The sequence below is a fragment of the Xyrauchen texanus genome, chromosome 40, assembly GCF_025860055.1.
Source record: "Xyrauchen texanus isolate HMW12.3.18 chromosome 40, RBS_HiC_50CHRs, whole genome shotgun sequence".
Taxonomy (NCBI): domain Eukaryota; kingdom Metazoa; phylum Chordata; class Actinopteri; order Cypriniformes; family Catostomidae; genus Xyrauchen; species Xyrauchen texanus.
Window position 1 is genome coordinate 23,668,791 of NC_068315.1, and position 20,717 is coordinate 23,689,507.

At 41.8% G+C, this 20,717-nt stretch overlaps 1 protein-coding gene across 2 annotated transcripts in view; it reads left to right on the forward strand.

Moving 5' to 3' along the window:
* LOC127633151 (ras-related protein Rab-26-like) overlaps window positions 1-20,717 on the forward strand; it is a 104,304-nt gene that overhangs the window by 40,884 nt on the left and 42,703 nt on the right. For both annotated transcript variants that reach the window (XM_052112034.1, XM_052112033.1), the window contains exon 4: window positions 2,331-2,397. In XM_052112034.1, the coding sequence (XP_051967994.1) occupies window positions 2,331-2,397 (67 nt within the window). The remainder of the gene's footprint in view (window positions 1-2,330; window positions 2,398-20,717) is intronic.

Sequence of the window (20,717 nt, forward strand, 5' to 3'; positions counted from 1 at the left end):
GTCCAAAATGGCATTCCGGCACATCTGATTAAAAAAATAACAAAATATTGGCACTTTGTTTATCGCTTCATTTTAGTTTCTGTAGGCAGGCTCCAGTTCAGTTTTTTTAATGCATTCTGTCTTCATTTAGAGAGTGTGCTTACTCGAAAACACCTTTTAAAGCTATTTAATTAAATAAGTTAAGCTCTTTAATTAAATAAGCATCATGTTTACGTTTAGTCTGTGTTGAAACCTGTTCAGCTGTATTCATCTAGAGCGGCGCACACACGCTCCACCTCACTCCGCTTCCCCCTTCTGTTCCAGTTAGATGACAAATGAATATGCAACCAGTGCTCAGAGTAACATGTGCTGTAATCAATCAGCTTGCTTTGTTGAGAAGATCTGCCTAAACAAAACAAAACAATTTGTTTTTTTGTGAATTCACTACTTTTCACTGTTCAGTCTGATCCTCACAAAAAGCTCATACAACTTCAGAAAACATAATTGATCCAGAATGACCTTGATGATCCAGCTTCACCAATCCTTGAACATAATATATCACACAAACACAATATTGTACCATTTTGTACTCTTTGTGAAGAACTGGGACTATTAAGAGTGATAAACCTACAGTAGTATCAGTTACTAAAGTGGATTCTTTCAGTCCAACAGTGTTTTAGGTGAGGATCCCTTCTATAATAATTTTTTATGATCATAAAATACCCTTGATTAATTGTGTAATTGAATTACTTCTTTTCAAAGCAACTCCAATTATCATTGCTATTTTAAGTACCAAGGTAAAATATTTGGATGTTCCCATGTTGCTTTATTCCCGCTGGCTAATATTGACAAAGTAAACAATGGATGTGGTTTGCAAGGATCAGCTCTAATGAGAGTTTAAAGAGGCTGTCATTAATTTTTAATGCTCCATTAGCCACATGACTCGCACTAGTCGAGGGATAAACAGAGACGCCACCACATATTTTATTTAACCACACATGCAGCATAATAACCCTAGTCACCTGTACGTGTACTACGAATGGCTTTAAATGGTTTTAAAATGGGTGGACTTTTTCTAGAATTATTTAACAGTGTTTCCGAGAGAGCGGTCAAGGAGGGAATACATGTTAATTTGGTGTCTGTTGTTCCTGAATCTTATTCTTAAAGGAATAGTTCACCTATATATGAAGATTCTGGCATCATTTTCTCAGCCCCACTTTTTTCTAAACCCTAAGGAGTTTCTTTCCTCTGTGGAACCAAAAATGAATTGTTACACAAAATATTCGTGCAGCTCTTTTCCATACAATGAAAGTAAATGGGTACTAATGCAGTCAAACACCAAAAATGATAAATAGGCATCATATATAATGGTATATAAATCCATATATGTAATTGGTATATAAATCCATATATTCTTATATATTCCAAGTATTCTGAGCTATACGCTAGTTTTGTGTGATTTTATGCACACTTTCGCATATTTAAACTTGCCATTATAAGACTTGTCATTATCGGCCATGTTACATATGAAAACCGTTGCGTTTGGCATCTTTGAGGTTAAACCAGATGCAACACAATATATTTTAATATATGCACAAATGAGATTTGAGAGTTGGGACGGAGAGGAAGATTTTCATTGTACAGTATAACGACTTTGATATCAGTCTTTTCCACACACAAAGCTATCGTATGACTTCAGAAGACTTACAATATATATAGCACAAGTTGGATGGGCTACTTTTGTAGTGATTATTTGTCATTTTTGGAGCTTGACAGCATTAGTCCCATTCACATTTATTGTGTGGAAAAGAGTTGCATGAATGTTCTGAATAACATCTCCTTTTGTCAGGAGTTGGTCATTCATGTTTGAAATGACATGAGGGTGAGGATGATCAAATTTCATTTTTGCTGAACTACCCCTTTATTGACTGAAATCACCCCAAAACTGCTGCTTTATCTTTTGAGTGTGTGTGTGTGTGTGTGTGTGTGTGTGTGTGTGTGTGTGTGATATTTCACTGTCTTTGGAATGTCAGGCTGCCCTGTGCATCAGCATGCGTCCCTGCACGCTCACTTTCATCCGTGTGAAACATGACCCTGTCCGACAGATCTCTGTGTGTTTTGACTGGGGGCTCTTATCAGGACGTGGACTGTGTGATATGGCTTGAATTCACCATAAATCTGCATTCTTGTTTCTGGCACACACCATAATAACATAATTAAAGCCTTTACACCTCAATTCCATTTACAGTGTTATGAATATGATGAATAGTCAAAACAGATATACTATAAGAAGACTGAATGAGGCAGGTAAAAGGACGAGGCCTAGTTTATTTTCTTCTCATCCTCTGTAGATTTGGGACACGGCAGGACAGGAGCGATTCAGGAGCGTGACACATGCATACTACCGTGATGCCCATGGTGAGTTGCATTCTATTATAAGAAGACTTTTGAAGTACTGGGTTGGAATTGATGAAGGATTTTAAATCTCTAAAGCACAAAATAGTTTGCCAGTGTTTCTTAGTGCAGTACAATCAAAACCTCTGCCAAGACATATCTGATGTCTTAAAAGACAGATCTGTTATTATTAGAATTCTAAAAGTGGTACATCTAAGCCGTTTGCCACCACACTCTTTTGCTTTCTCTGTTTGTCTTTCTCTCTGTTACTCTCTGTTTAACCTTTTGCGACACTGTATACACGCGTGAAGGTTGTATTTTGACTTTGCTCTACGCAACACATAATTACAATTCATTTAAACTGACTGATCTCAGTTCAGAACACATTGCGGAGTTTGTCTTTGGAAGAAGCGGCAACAAAACTACATCCGTTACGAAACCAAATGACATTTTTACATTGAAACCTGTTTGAGTCAAAAGATATAAGTCTCTAGTTTCATCTGATAGATGCTAAACACAATGTACACTAATATGTTCTTGCTATTTTTCCTTAGAAATCCTCTATTTACTGGGCATTATCACATTGAGAATCAATGGGTTCATCTAAAAGCTAGAAAATGTTGCTTTCAGAGGCTTTATATGGAATTAGGATGAAAGTAAGAACTGTTTCGAACTGTTCTGATACCAGTGCAGACATACAGCACACTGGTGGTTATTCATTCACTAAATAAGGAGCAAACGTCAGACCAAACGTTCAGTTTCAGGCTTCAGTTCATGTTTTGCACCACTCCAAATGTTTGGCAGACATGGACCAATGGTAATCATTACTTAGATTCAGAATTTATAATGCATAATTTTATTTAAACATGGTTGGCAGTGATTGGACGATGCTGGCCTTTACTTTGAATCCAAATTTTTATGCTAACTTCTGATTGGTAAAATGCTTCAGCACTGGCTATCACTTGTTTGTTTGACAGTGCAAAGAGAGAATATTGAGATTTCGTTGCCAAAGTAGGAAAAAAAAACATTTTTAACATTAAAGTAAAATCAAGTCAAATAATTGTATATGTATCCACAATATTCCTGAGTCCCATGATGCTTTGTCCATCAAGCGCTGGAATGCCCAATTACCAATTTGCTCAAAGACCTCATGGTGGTGTAGTGACTCGCCTCAATCTGAGTGGCGGAGGACGAATCTCAGCTGCCTCCACGTCTGAGACCATCAACATCTTGTCACGTGGCTCATTGAGCACCTTACCATGGAGACATAGCGCGCGTGGAGGCCCAAGCAATCCACAGAGCCATCTACACGCGAACCACATTATAGCAATCACGAGTAGGTTAACCCGTGTGACTCTACACTCCCTAGAAACCGGGCCAATTTGGTGGCTTAGGAGACCTGGCTGGAGTCACTCAGCATGCCTTGGGATTCAAACTTGCGAACTCCAGAGGTGGTAGCCAGCGTCTTTACCACTGAGCTACTCAGGCTAACCTGAAAAGCTATGTAGACTAATAGTGCCTTCACCGCTGTAAAGTTGGACATAATTATGGTTATTTTAAAGCATATATTGAGTCTAGTTAGAACCTGAAGACCTTGTTGTACTGAGATTATGAACTTACTGCAGATACAGGGGAGGTCCAGACAGCAGAATTCTCGTGTATTACAGGGCTCAGAGATGATACTGTCATGATGCCGTTTTTCAGATAAAATACCATTATTTTGAGATGACTTTGTAGTAAACTCAATCTAGCTTTATAATTGTTAGTTTACATACATGATATCCGTATCTAAATGCTATAACCTACATTAAATATTTTAGTATTGACAGAACAACTGATCCTGTTGATAGATTGAATTTATTGTTCTTGTGTAAGAAATAACTATGTATTAGCGGCCACACAATAAACTGTACTGTACAAAAAGAACTACATGCAATACAAATAAGCATTTATTTGCACATACATTATACACATTGCACAGAAAAGTTCAATGTGCTCTGTAAAGCAACTATAAAACAGTATGTATTATTAAAAGCACAATAAATGCACAAATTCTGTAGTAACACCACAAACACACCAAACCAGGGCATGTTTTTGACTTGAATGAATCTCTCTCTCTCTTTCAACCATACAAATGTACCTTGAACACAGAGCCACTTAGTGCTGCAGTGAAATGCAATTGACTTACTTGAGAAGTACCCAACATCTAAAGCAAAAGGACAAATACTAATAACAATATCTGTGTTCTTGTAGCAGAGGAACCTTTCTGTATTCCTATAGTAGCTTGTAAACATAGTCTATTTTCTTTCGTGCTGTTCTTAGCACAGGACAGTGTTATGTTTTCAGATTTTAAGATATTTAAAGATGCTCAGTGATATTTAAGCAAACACTTTCGAAGTGCAAGTGCGCCAGACCCACCCACACACTAACACTTACAAACAAGACTGATAGGATCATAATGAGCAGCTACTGCAACTACTTTAAATGAGGTTCTCTTTCTTCTTTAGCATTCACACACTTGACACCGTTTCACTCTGCCTGAAGCGGTTCTTGAGCGATATGTACAATGCTCCGAGTGATTGATGGTTAAATTGATGCAAAGTGATTAAATAATCTAAAAATGCACACATTTTGTGGGCAGACATTTTCCACATACAAACCTGTCAAATGTCACTTTCAAACTGTTAGAACCACATGCACAGTGTTGATGCAGATCAAACTACTACATCCCTAAGAAGTCACCTTAGACTTTAGGCATGACGAAGCTCATATTGTTCTACATTAATTATGTGCATGTGGGACTGAGTAAAGCAATGTGTGAAGAGAGACTCTACTCATGACACCAACAGACTGCCTCTCCCATCTGTGCCATGCCTTTGTGCCATCCAGCTCACAGAGAGGCATGGCACTGCACCACAACATACTGTACCTCTTGTTATAAACATGCTGTTACAAGTGGAATTAATAAGAGAACTGGGTGGTGCATTTAAAATATTTGTATTTTATATAGTGGGAAAGATGCAACAGCAGGCATACAACAGCTCACAACACTATCGCCAAAACTCTGTGATATTAATCATTCAAATCATTAGATAAAACAAATACAAAGTAGAAGGGACAGGACATTTTTCTCTGCCATCTTCAGATAAGCTTTGCAAGAGTTACAAATCCTTATGCAAATGATTTGATATCAATGATTTACGAGGAGTATTTTTTTTACTGTAAGCATACTTTAATTTCAAGGTTGTGTTGGTTGAAAGCTCTGTCTTATTGACCTAATTTGATAGATTTTCAACCACCTAATAATCAAATAGAATATTGATATCTATAATTAAAAGGGATTCTGAGTTTGGGCATTAAGATCACTGTGGGGTGTAATATGTAGGTAATTTTGATTGAGTGTGTGAGCTGTTTTCTGTGGGCCATCTCACTGTCTTTCTCACTTTTCTACCTTCAACTCCCTTTTATCTACTTTCTCTCCCACCTTTCTAGGTTAGTAATAAATGTTAGTTTTTCAGGAAGGGTTTTGAGAACAACATAATAATGGGCCTCAGAAATGGTTTTGACATAATGATTGTTAATTGTAGTCATTATTGAACTGCCACTAGCATGTGTCACTCTAGCTCTGCTCTAAAAAGGCACTTTGTGATGAGTCTTTGTTCATCTGCTCCATTTTTGTTGTTTATCCAGGCCATTATGCTTGCATTTGATGCAGCATATTACTGCTTTTGCTCCATCTGGAGAAGATGCCATACTGATGTATTGGGTGACATTACTTCTTACATAGAGACATTACCGCCTACTTAATTAGTGACATTTATTAGTGACAAATACGAATGATAGAACTTTAAAACTTCTTAAGTGCAGCATTATGTCTGTGTTTCAAAACCTAGTGAGCTGCCTGCCTAGATAGCATTTCTGAGCATTATTTTGGTTTGTTCCAAAGGGCACAGTAAACATGAAATAACATGACACAAAATACAATATATACACATACAATTTACAATATACGTTGGGCCCAAAAATTATTTGGACACTTCAACCACACTTAAAAATTTATGAATTTCAATATATTAGATAAAAAATATCAAGTGGTAGGGGTGTGCTATATGACTATATGAATCAATAAAAATGGCTTTATACAGTATAGGCCAATTAAATAACTATAATTGTAATGTCTGTTTTGGGGTAATCCAGTCAAACTTAAATAAATAAATAAAAAATACAATCAACCATACTACATTTTGCATTATACCACATTTCAGTTTATGTTGTTGACCAATATTATAATTATTACAAACTTTCCACAAGAAACTCATTATATTCTCAAAGCAATGCAACAAAAGAAAATAATACACAAGTAAAAAAATATCCAATGAAAATCAACACAATGATTTAAGTAATCTCAAAAGAGAATATAAGAATATCTGATGGCAAACATAGCCATTTTGTTCCCTAATATCTAATATAATTCTAACAGAATTATAGAGATAATGCTTAGTTTAAAAACCCTATATTCTGTCAGTGGTAGTTAGACTGTTGGGCTTCCTAGCTGTTTGATTTCCTTCATAGTGTTTTAAGGTAAAAACCAAACAAAAAACAAAAACAATAGAATTAAAATGGGTAACGTAAATTTTGTGGTCTTCGCCGCAACTTAACCGCTCTGTGTTCTCCTGTGTCTGGAGCACAAATACCTAGAAGCCTGCTGCACTCGCATGCATTTGTGTGCGCCAGAGAGAGTGCACATGACACTCACATGAAACACAGATGCGTGTGTCAGATGAGAAGCAAATTTAGAGCTTATGAAATGGAGGATAATTTTCTCCCCTTATTCTCCCCAATTTGGAATGCCCAATTCCTAATGCCCTCTAAGTCCTGGTGGTGGCATAGCTACTCGCCTCATTCGGTGTGGCAGAGGATGAATCTCAGTTGCCTCTGCCTCTGAGACTATCAATCCGCACATCTTATCACGTGGCTTGTAGAGCGCGTTACCGCAGAGACATATCGCGTGTGGAAGCTTCACGCCATCCACCGCGACATCCACGCATAACTCACCACACGCCCCACCGACAGCAAACCACATTATAGCGACCACGCGGAGGTTACCCCATGGGAGTCTACCCTCCCTAGCAACCAGGCCAATTTGGTTGCTTTGGAGACCTGGCTGGAGTCAAAAGTGGACCTTTTCTCATAACTAATTTTTCTGTAAATTCTATATTTTTTTTTTACCTCGTGTGACCCGTCTCCTCTCGCGTGGTCTGTGTGTTATGTCTTCGCTATAAGCTGTGCATATTTTTTTTTTCATTTAAAGCTGCACTCAGTAATTCTAATCTAATACACTTTTTGTGAAATTCTAAAAATATCTCCTCACAGTCTGCTAGCTGTATGTCAGTACAAATCTTGCATTTGTACACAGCCCTGGCTCTGTAAATGGGACAAAAACAAAGTGGATCGGACACACAATCAACACAACACTAATCCAGCCAAACAGCAACGGGGGGTGGTTCTTGCATGTGCAAAGGTTGGGGGGTGGGGGCAGAGCGAGAAGGAAATTCATTAGTTGACCGATGGCAAATCTGGCTGATGTGAACTTTCTAAACTCCAAGGAGGATAATTGGATGAGAAACAGGCCAAGAGAAAAATGTCAGAGGAATATAAACTAAAAAAGAAGGATTATGATAAGTCGAGGGCTAGGAGCCGTTTCAACATCGGCGAGGCTTTTTAGCAGTGGAGAGACCACAGAGAGGTAAAAGGCTTGAAGACAGATGGAGAAGTTGCTCTTTTTCTTCTCGATAGGTGGGTAACGTCAATTTTGCTATGTTTCACAGAACCCATATATGCTGTTGTTGTGAAGTTAGATTTAGTAGCAGGAGAGGTGTGAGTGTCTGGAGCTGGCGTGCGTAAAAGTGTTTCATCTTCTCTGCAAGTTATCTTAGCAGCAGCAACTTACTGTAGCAACAGTTTGCTTACACACTACATAACGTTATTTACATTACTTGCTGTATTGTTGTTCGTTCTAATCATTTCCAAAGGGTTTCATAGTTTAACTCTGTTAAACACAATGACCACTGATGTGGACTATAGGGCTATTTCCCCCTTAGAAATCCTATATTTACTGTACATTGTCACATTAAGTATCAATGGGTTCATCCAAAAGCTAAAAAGTTTGCTTTCAGAGGCATTAGTTTGAGTTGGAGTTTATATGGATGAAAATAAGGTGCATTTCGTACTGTTCTGAGACCAGTGCAGACAAACAGCACACTGGAGGTGAGGCAAGATGTTGGGGCAGTGGGCACATTTTCTCAGAACCACCATTGGCCGGTCGAAAGGAAAAGAAAGAAAGCTCTATTTAAAATAAAAATAAGGTCAATGTTCGCACATCATACAGAATAACATAATGAATAAATAAAATCAACACATTTTTTCCATTTTAAATATCCTGATGATAGTGATGTAAGAAGCAACCCTGCTTACAAATGCACTGTTTGAACCAAGAAAAGTTCAGTTTAGCTACATTTCTATTGCTCGCAGACTTGACACTAAAAGGCACACGCAGCATCACGAATGGACACGGAGTGACTGTATCACACTTTTCTTTGAGCAGAATATTGCACTATTGAGCACCTTAAGGTTTTTTCTGAAGAGAGGCGGAATCTAGGAACAAGAAGTTTTCACCCAGAAGATCGGAGTGAGCGAATAGGAATATAGGGAGAAAGTATATCGGAAAAGTAAGACGGAGCTAGACCATGGAGTGACTTAAATGTAAGCAGGAGAATTTTGTATCCAATACGGGATGAGACAGGTAGCCAGTGAAGGTTAAATAGGTAATATGTGCTGATTGTTTAGTGTAAGTTAGTTCTCTCGCAGCAGAATTGTGAATATATTGCAAGCGGGAGATTGAGTGTGCCGGTAGTCCAGAAAAAAGGCAGTTACCGTATTCAAGGCGAGATGTAATAAATGCATGGACTAATGATTCGACATATTTCGGGCTAACGTAGGGATGAAGTTGGGTGATACGATGAAGTTGGAAAAATGCTGCTTAAGAGAGTTTGTTAATATAGGCATCTAGGGTCAATGAAGGGTCAAGAATGAAACCTAAGTTTAAGACTGTGGCATATGGGAAAATTAGAGTAGCATCAAGGTCACAGCTAGAGACATTAGTTAGATTTTTGTGACCAGTAATAATATATCAGTTTTGCTCCAGTCTAATCTGAGAAAGTTAGAGTTAAACCAGCCCTTCAATTCATTGAGGATAAAATGGTAATCATATATTACTTTTAACATGATTCTGAAAACATAATAAAAGGACAAAAATGACAAGTAACTCTTTATACATCTTTTCCTCTTAATATTTAGCAGAGGCCTTAAGGTCATGTAGTTTTCAAACTGACCGAAATCTAAACAAATACTGTACTGTAAATGTAGAGTGATGACATATGTTGTATAATGTCTTGTCGATACTGTCTTATTTACACATTTTCAGAACTTAAAAGGGTCTCTTATGGGATAGCATTCATGTTGTGATGACTTATTTTGTCTCAGACTCATATCACCTTGCATGTATCATTTTACAATATGTTATTACTATCTTCATACTTCATATTCATATTACCCGTCTTGTGTGTTAAATTCAATTACAACTCACTTTACAATTGTTAAAGGATACTAAGATTGATATTCAGGAGCTGATCAACATGAATGTTAAAAATAATAAATTGCCATGACTAATTGTAGAATATTTATACAAAATGTACTCTTCAAAGTAATTGTAACCTCAAGTTACTTTGTGTAATGCACACAAAGATGGCAATGACAAGACTGTCCCTGTGTACACTCAAGATGTGTTTGATTTTAAGTATTTGTTAAGAGTACCTTGTTCTCTTATTTCTAATCATAGTATGTGGACAGTACACAAACAAAGCATATGCTTTACAGACAGAAATGCATTTAGAAGTATTCAATGGGTATATTTCCCTGTAAAGGAACATCAGTGCTATTTGAAGGGGCAGTGTTACTGACCGTATTTTCTGGTAATTTAACTTTCAATGTGTACTCTGAAAAATGTTAAGTTCATGTAGTAACATCTAAATTAACTTCTTCGATGCAAGTCTAAATCAACCTGAATATATTAAGTTGCACCAACAAAACTAACTTTACAGGTTAGATCAAGTAGAAATAATACCTTGAGGTAACAATAGCAGGTTACCATTTTTACAGCATAAGTCTGAATACAGATTTGTATGGAAAGGTTGCTGACAAATGTAAAAGTAGTTCTATTTTGTACGCAATGACCAAAAAGGGCCAAGTCATACATGTCATCCTGTTTTATTGTTCATGTTTTTTTAAAGATCCTGGTTCAAATGTCACATTATAAAATACAAAAATAAATTTTATTGCAATAAATGCAACAAAACCTAATACGATATTGTTTAAATAGACAATAAAAAAACAAAACCATCAGTCTGATGACAGTCATGGATCGTAGTGAAAGATAAGTGTGGTTTGTATAGCACAACCTACCTCGCAACCACGTAAGAGTTTTACTGATATCTTTCTTCCGATCGGTTTTCATAGTATGTACGTATTCAGGGCTGGACTGGAAAGATAAATCTGTCAGGGATTGTACATGGCAACTGTCCCAAAACTTGTTGAGCGGAGCGGGTGGGGTGGGGGGGTTCGCAGTCCTTTTCTTCATATAGCGGCACCGTTTTGTTGTCCGTTATTCATAACGCAGCAGCTAATTTTATCTTATCGCGGCTCCTTCGGTACATTTTGCGGCTGACCCACCGGCCCTCTCGGTTCTCTTGATGGCCAGTCCACCCCTGATCGGCCCCAAAGTTCGACGACCCACTGGGAAAATGCCCGGTATGCCAGATTACCAATCCAGCCCTGTACGTATTGTTAATTTGTTCTAGTTACAATGGTTTATTTAGTAATATAATCATTTAATAAACTCACAGTTTTAAATTTGATTGGAATTCACATATTTACCTAAAGTTTGTCGTCTTGCAAACAAAATATCAGATGGTACTAGGCAGGGGCGAAAATTTCATCAAAATGTTGGGGGGGACAATAAACATAACAATTCTCAAGAGCAATTTTTGAAGGGGACACCAAGGGTTTTTTTTGTTGTTGCCCCGTTTGCATTTGTATTATTTTATTTCTTAAACAATTATTTTAAGAATATATCATTATATTATTTACAATACACATATTTTAATGATATTTTAGGGGGGGGGCAACCCTCAGATAGGGGGGGTCCTGACCCCCCCGACCACCCCGCGATTTCTGCCTATGGTACTAGGGGTGGAATGGGAAGAGATATCGTCTTGGGATTTGACATAGAAACTGGCCCAAAAGTTGTCGCGGCACCGTTTTGTGGCCTGTTCTGCATAATGCGGTGGCTCATTTCAGCTTATCTCGGCCCGATGGCCAGTCTGCCCCGATTGGCCCCAAAGTGCGTCAGCCCACCACGAAAATGCCCGGTATGCCAGATTACCCATCCAGCCATGGCAGGTACTATAACATGTTCTTCAAGGGTTTTTGTTAACATGGTAACCGTGCCTATCTGGAATGGCAGTCTTAATCTTTAGTATTAGATTATTGTTTTGAAAACATGTATGGGCCTGAATGTCTCAAACCTGACTGATTTGTTAACTGACTGAGAACACGATTAAAAGATATTTAAACATTTATTTAGAATCATGTTAACTGACTGAAATCAACTTACGTCACGGTAAAAGCAAGATACATCTCACCAAGGATAAAACAAAGACATAGAAGTATTCCATTGTGGTCCTTGTTAGTCTAAACATATTGGTGATGCCTGACATTGGGAGAATCTGGCTAGTTAATCATGGTTTGTGTCAGAGTATATTAGTTTTTACTAAAGCCCGGTTTTCATTTTCTTGTAGGGATGTCAAAATACACAAAAACTTTAATTGAAGTAGAACATATAGTACATTAGAAATAATACCGCTCTTACTGCAGCATTGTGTGTTTTTCAGCACACAAGTACAGTCGTGACTCACAATGTGTGTGTGTTTTGTACAATAAGCCCCTTTTTTCACCACAGAAAAGTGTCTTTCTAAGTGTGACAACAGTGACTTAAGAGAGCATATGTAGTTTTAAGTGTTATAATTTGAGTTAGAAGGCTATTTTTATAAATAACTAAAGATAAAACTTGTTTGAATTTAAACTATAGGATTTACAAAAGTTTACGTTTATGATATTTATTTCGTTGTTGTCATGTGTTACAGACTGATGGCTGCCATGTTTTCATAAATCCCTTGTGCAATGACTGTATCAGAAGGCTAAGCCTAAATTATTCAGCAGGTTGCTATGCTAGATTGAGCATTTATGACCAAATAAATAAATATTTCATGTCATTGGTTGAGTTCTACATCTACTTGTGCTCTCTAAGTGTGACTGTTACATTTACAGTGTTAAAAGAATGCTTACCTTAAAACATTATTAGATATAGCTTTATTGGAACTATTATTATTTGACAGTTTTCATAACATACTAAGTAATACATACTAGATAGACTTATGTTTGTTACTTCTACCCTAAAATGATGTCTTTATTATTTCAAATAGTACGAATAGAATAGCGATTAATTACCGATGCAATGTTTTCACGGGTGTGCTAAAATCAGATTTACTGTGATAATTGTTGTCTAAATTGACGATTTTATAGAATGAAATTAGGAAATATCTGTAATTACTTGAGATATTTAATTGTAGTGTTGGATGACTACCCTCCTGGTATGGTAACTTTGTCATTCTAATGAAATTATAATTAAAATATATGTATTTTTTGCAACCTTTGGTGAAAATTAGAAAGATTAAAAAAAGAACAAAGACCAAAAACATGTCAATACTTACTTTATTACCCTGTTAGAAGAAAACAATTATTATATATCAGTTAGTCTTTCCTACAAGTTTTAAATAAGTATTTTCTCCCGTATAAGGTTCATGTTATACTGCGTGGTGTCCAAAGTTAAACATGTGGTGGTGGTCAGCCATATCTTTAAGTTTCATGACCAGAAGACTAGTGCGGGCGTGCGTGTGTGTGCGTGCGTGTGTGCGTGCGTGCGTGTGCGTGTGTGTGGAGGAGGAGTTTATTGAGGGACATATAAACTTTAAAACATAGTTTTAGATACGTCTGTTAGTTAAATAATCAATGTAAGTACTCTTGTTTATCCATATTTGTTTAAGCTGAGTAGAATTAAAAGTATTTACATCTAATTAAACATTTGTTTAAACCTTTCTTTTGTAGAAGAGTGTATGATATGGGATGTTGTGTTTAGTAATATGGTCAAGTTTATTTACGACTGGTCAGTCTTATCAAACATAAACATCTTTCAACTACTTCCGGACACACCCCCCTCATCAATCATTTTGACATATAGTACCTTGTATGGCTACTAATGTGTCATGTGTTAAAGTATATAACCTTAACGTAAAGTGTGTAATTACATCACAACTCACCACAACAACAACATTTTTGCAAATGGATATTATGTGGATCATAACACATATGTATTATCGGTTCCGAGGTGACATATCCACCGTGTGGTGCTAAAAGCAAATTTTTTTTCTTCTATTTTTTTCCAAGCAGATGAGATTTTGAAGGTTTGTGGTCTATCGATTTTTAAATCACAAACCTACAGCCCTCTCGCCAGCACTCGTACCCTGGTCTTTTGCATCACAAGTTCAATGCTCTATCAGTTGAGCTCAATTGCTCAGTTAGATCAGCTCACCAGGAAAGTGCATTGATGTGTACAACGAGCCAAGTAAAAATTATTTAGCAAAAACGTAGGTATAGTAACGTGATTCTATGAGACCAGGTTGTACTTTTTCAAATGAAGACACACAATATACAACACAATACAATATACAATAAGATGGACAATATACACTCAATACACAGAGTGTGGATAATGTTGTGATAAAATGGTAGTTTTGAAACACAACCTGTTTAAGTGCAAGTGTTAGCTTTACAGCTGTTCTTCTTTTGACCTTGTTTACAAAAATGCAATTCATGAATAAATCTGTTTACTGCAACTTGGGGAACTTGTTTTCTGGCGTTATCTTGGTTCACACTGTGAGATAGTTTGTTTCTAGAGATTAATAAGAATGTAGTACAAATCTCTGTCTGTCATATAACTTGTCACCCTCTACAATCTCCCTCACATCACATATTGCTACTCAGTCATTCACCCACCAGCAGTCTGTTTGTGTTCCTCCTTTTTTTTTAATTCTCACTCAAATATTTTTAGCTTTTGAGATGTTCGTGAACAACCTGTCAATTATTTCAGCGTCAGCAGCTGAATTGCTGTCTGATTCAGTTCATGCACGCATGCACGCACTCTTGGGCTGTTATGATTGGATGCTTTGACGGTACAGGACCACGACACGCTGCTGTTAGGCTCCTGTCAATCAATGCAAGGCCACAAATGAACTTTAGGAAACACAGCATGAATTAGCAGTCTTTGTTTTAGTTTTAATTTCTGCACTGTCTTGCAGAAAACAAAGGTTTCATTAAAATTTGCACATCTACACAAACTCTCTAGCTGTTCGGAGGTGATAAATACAATCTCCATTCAATCCTTCACTCCTGTTTGTAGCTGAATAACAGACTGCATCGTGTCTGTGTGTGTGTTTGTGTGTAAGCACACAGCCAGACATTGTTTGCTTCCAGCGTACCAGAGATGGTAATTATCCTTTAATGTTTGCCCTTCATGGACCTGTCTCCACCCCTACCCAAAATAAAGGATTAAATCCAAAAATACTGTACAGCAGATACTGAAAGGTCTAGTCAACTGTAGTGTATTTACATGCTTCTGAGGCCAAAAAAGATGGCCTCCACTACATTTCTTAACTTTGAGTTGGAGAAAGAATGTTGTCTGTTTCAGTGGCGTAGCTAGACCCTGGCTGATAGGGCTGAAGCTCCGGATCTTTTGTTAATGGCCTTATTGTTTTTTTGTGATGATAAAAAAAAGAAGAAGAAAGGAAGGCTTAATGTTAATCACATCAGGGTACAAAAGAAAAAAGGCAAGCTGCAATTTTGGCTTCAAATGTAAATGAATTTTGATCAGTGAGCCCAACAAGCATTAATTGACTGTTCGTAATTTGACTTTTACCTGCTGTTTGTGCTCAAGTTCATCCGACACGTTACAAACGCCTCGAATGGGAGCTTTCTATTTTCTCTCAAGGGGTGCAGCTTTTTTTTTAATCAAATTAGCAACAAGTTCACTGAACGGCGAACCAACCAGACTTTATTTAGCATTAGTCGATCGGATTTGTATGATGTAGGCCTACGATTTTTATGCCAGTAGATTGCCATGTTACTGGCTAGTTGCTAACTGGTTAAGTTACACATCAGATGAACAAATATCTGGATTTATAATTATCCATTGATAATTTGTAGTAGGGATGAGCACTGTTACCGTTTTTACCATTCAGTTTCACGAACGGTTATTGGGGTTCTCTTACGAGAGGTTCTCTCGTATTGCGTAAGCTAGCTTACGCTACGGGAAAGATTCATCTTTTCTGAGATATTGAAGCCAAAAAATTATCCTTAATTTTGTATCCATTGTCAACGCAGTGCAGCAGCTGCATAGCTTGAGCGGGCTAGCTAGCGAGCTCATTGGTTGCTCTGCGGCAACTGCTGCAGCCTATAGACGAACTTGAGTGAACTCGCGTCCAATGAGAGGCGCCCGCGCCGTCACTGTATCAAAGCCCGCCAGAATGGGCGTGGCTAGAGTGCATATAAGCGTAAGTTCGTAGGCTGGAACCCTGACCTACTCGGCGAAGCTCTTCGCATCTCTGAACTGCAGAAGCCGCGTCGCCGTTCGAGGGGCATCTAGCAAGCTTGGACAGCGCTCGAAGAAGCCGGCCGTCTTCGCCACCTTCAGCCATCCTGCGAGCTACGCTATCCGGCGACGTATCCTTTTTAGAGCAAGCTAGTTCCTCAGCGAACTTCACAAAAAGAGCAACGAGCTTCTTTTTAAAGATGCCTCGCACCACCTGCGCCTCATGCCGCGCTCCTCTCAGCGCCGGAGACCGTCACCTCATCTGCGCTCTCTGCCTGGGACTGGAACATGCAGAGCTCGCCCTCGCTGACGGCGGATGCGACCTCTGCAAGGAGCTTCCGATGTCGACCCTGCGGGCTCGACTCGAAGCACTCAAGACCGAAGCCGCCGCGCCGCCTTTCGTTTCGCCGCGCAGAAAGAAGCGCCGCTCCCAAAGGCTGCCGGAACCGGTGTTAGAAGCGACTACCTCGCCGGAGCCTCTCCCTCGAGCCTCGCTTTCACCCTCCCCGCCCCCCGGGACGCGCAGTTGCCGCAGAGCGGCCGCACTGCTGCCATCTCGGATGACGAGGCGGAGGATAAGGGCTGCTGTTCCATCATTGCTTCAGACAGCGAGGAGTGGTCAGGCTCCCAAGTCTCCTCCTCGGCCCAGGAATCCAGCAGGACCCGCGCGGGAGTCGAAGAAGAACTAACGCGCCTCCTCACACAGGCCGTCGACCGCCTCGGGCTCGAGTGGTCACCGCCCTCTGAGCAGGCTCCCAACAGACTCGACGGCTGCTTTCTTCAGAGCCATCGCCGCGCAGCGCCCGCGGCCCGGGCCGCTCCCTTCCTGCCGGAACTCCACGCCGTGCTCTCTAAATCGTGGAATGCGCCTCTCTCGGCCAGGAACCGATCCCATGTCTCCACCTCTCTCGCTTCGGTGGACGGCGCCACCGAGAGGGGCTACTCTTCCATCCCCCCGGTCGAGGATTCGGTAGCAGCACTCCTTTGCCCGCCCTCCGCGAGATGGCGGTCTAAGCCAGTGCTCCCGTCTAAGGCCTGCAGAACTACTTCCGCCTGTGTTGGCCGCGCCTATGCCGCCGCCGGCCAAGCCGCATCTGCTCTGCATTCCATGGCCGTCTTACAGATCCTCCAAGCGGACCTTCTTCGAGAGTGGGATGAGAAAGGCAGGCACCCAGAGGCTGTTTCAGATCTAAGGAGCGCGACGGATCTCGCCCTTCGCGCCACCAAAGCTGCAGCTCAAGCCCTAGGGAAGTGCATGGCCGCACTGACTGTGACCGAGAGACACCTATGGCTAATGCTAGCCGACATGGGAGAAGCTGAACGCTCCACGTTCCTCAAAGCGCCGCTCTCTCCGTCCGGTCCCTTCGGTTCCGCGGTGAGTGGCATTGTTGACCGTTTCTCAGAAGTCCAGAAAGCCACCCAAGCCATGAATCTGTTCCTGCCTCGTCGCGCTAGCTCCTCTGCAGGCCGCCAACGTGACCAGCCTCCTGCACGAGCCTCTTCACAGCGCCCAGCTCAGCAAAGCCAGACTTCTCAGCGTCGACAGGGCGGCTGCCCTAGATCGCGCTCAGACCGCCGCCGCAGACCGCCGCCCCCCCCGCGGGCCTCGGCCTAAGATTGCGCTGAAACCTGAGCAACCGAAGTCCTCCTAGCTTTGTTGAGGAAACGACGGCTCAGTCCCGCCGCGGCGGACCACCGTCAAAGCTTACGCCCCTGTCAGTCCCCTTCTCTCAGGCTACTGCAGTGGTGGATTCAGCAGCCAACAAGCCGGTGATACTGCCCGCTTGCCTGCACTCAAATGCCGTTTTCACGGCGACCCAAAGAAATCTTGTAAAAAGCAAACTTGCCTTATGTGTAGAAAATGTGCCCACAATCCAGTGTTCACCCCTACACACAAGCATTACACTTCCCGTGTCCCTATCAGAGCCCACTCACATAAAGCGGGCACAGCCAGCTCGAGTGTTAGAGTCAATAAACGCGCCCACGAGTCCGTGCGCGCGCCCCTTCTCTGCCCGCTCTGTCACACGGCCAGCAAACACCTCTCTGTATGTAAGTCCCATGCCCGTGACTATGCTCGCGCATCACTTAACAGATGTGACTCTTTCCCCATTCACCTCAATCGGGAAGTCACTCACAGAACAGCCTGTCCCTGCTGTCTGCGAGCAGTCATGCATAAGCACAGTAAGCGCGCTCACACATTCTGTTCAGCTCGCTGTGTGCGGCAATCAGGGCGATTTGGCCATTCACCCTCTAGCGTTACGCTTCAAAGCGTGGGAAGCTATCCCAGGATATCCAAATGGGTGTTAAGCACAATAAAACAGGGCTATTTGCTACAGTTCGATCGCCGCCCTCCCGCTTCAGAGCTGGCTCGAAACTACTGTGAACACGGAAGCAGCCTGCATGCTTCGTTCATAAATAGCAAACCTTCTGTGCAAAAGGGCCATAGAGAGAGTGCCACCTTCTCTGAGCGAGTCGGGGTTTTACAGCCGTTATTTTCTTGTCCCCAAGAAAGACGGCGGCCTCAGACCAATATTAGATCTCAGGGTTTTGAACAAGGTGCTCGCAAAAAGACCGTTCAAAATGCTTACAATCAGGAAACTCCTCGCGCATGTGCGCCAGGGGGACTGGTTTATTTCTCTCGATCTGAAAGATGCCTACTTTCAGATTCAGATAAATCCGCGTCACAGGCCATTCTTGAGATTCGCCTTCGACGGCCAGGTTTATCAATACACCGTCCTTCCGTTCGGCCTGTCTTTAGCATCCCGTACTTTCACGAAGTGCATGGATGCGGCGCTCGCACCCCTGCGGAGTCAGGGCTTGCGAATTCTGAACTATTTGGACGATTGGCTGATTTTGGCACAGTCACATACGGAGCTTCTGTCTCACAGGACAGATCTCCTCAGTCATCTGAACAGTTTGGGTCTTGCAGTCAATTGGACCAAGAGCTCACTACAGCCCAGTCAGGCAATTTCCTTCCTTGGAATAGAACTAGATTCCATGGCGATGACGGCTCGCTTATCTACACAGTTTGCGCCCCGTGTTCAGCGACTAGCTGTGTCCTTTCAGATGAACAGCCTCATGCCTCTGAAAAAATTTCAGAGAATGCTAGGTTACATGGCCTCAGCCGCAGCAGTACTTCAGCTGGGTTTACTGTGCATGCGCCCGCTTCAGCATTGGCTAAACACCCGTGCGTCTTGCCGGGCTTGGGCCATGGGCCGCCAGCCGATCAGAGTGACTCAGACCTGTATCTCAGCTCTGCAGCCCTGGGCAGTGGCCGAATAGTATCAGCGGGGAGTGACGATGGGAGCTGTATCTCACCGAAAAGTCATCTCGACAGACGCGTCCAACACGGGTTGGGGCGCGGTCTGCGAGGGCTCTCCGGTTTTTGGCCTGTGGTCAGTTCAAGAAAAGCTCCTTCACATAAATTGTCTGGAAATGATAGCGGTCGAGTACGCACTCGTGCGCTTCCTCCCGGTCATTCAGGGTCACCACGTCCTGGTCCGTTCGGACAACAGATCTGTGGTATCCTATCTAAACCGTCAGGGCGGTGTCAGATCCAGGAACCTCTTCCATCTGACAAAACGCATACTGAGTTGGTCCCAGTGCCACCTGCGCTCGCTGAGGGCGACACACGTGCCAGGCCACCTGAACGACGGCCCAGACAGACTGTCAAGAGACAATATTTCCCCAGGGGAATGGTCCCTGCACACTCAAACAGTCCAGAAGTTATGGAGCATATTCGGCAGAGCAGAGATAGACCTCTTTGCGTCAGAAGAGAACTCTCACTGCCCAGGGCTAGCGCATCCTCGAAAAGTGAGGATGCGCTAGCCCAGGACTGGCCCAACCGCCCGCTTTACGCCTTCCCTCCCGTCTCGCTATTGCCACAGGTAATGCAGAGGATCAGGGAAACGCGTCACTCGGTGCTCCTCATAGCCCCGCGCTGGGAGAATCAGACATGGTTCCCGGAGCTTACGCAGCTGTCACTGACAGCCCCGTGGCCCATTCCAGTGAGAGCAGATCTCCTCTCTCAAGCTCGCGGCACGATCTGGCATCCCCACCCAGAGCGCTGGGCGCTGCACGCGTGGGTGATCAACGACTACCCGTCGCTTTGCCAGAAGGAGTAATAAACACTATCATACACGCTAGAGCCCCTTCCACGAGAAGACTCTATGCGTCCAAATGGTCTGTGTTTTCAAAATGGTGCACCGACAGAGACCTGGACCCACGGACATGTGGGGTGTCGTCGCTGCTCATGTTTTTACAAGAGCTGCTGGATAAGGGCAGATCCCCATCCGCGCTCAAAGTGTACGTGGCGGCCGTCGCGGCGTTCGCTGAACCCCTGCACGGCCAGTCACTGGGAAAAAACGAGCTGGTCATCCGCTTCCTCAGGGGAGCTAGAAGGATGAACCCCTCGCCCCCCATCGGTTCCTATCTGGGCTCTTTCTGTAGTTCTCGAAGCTATGAAAGCCCCCCCCCTTTCGAACCGCTTCAATCCGTGGATTTGAAATACCTTTCACTCAAAACC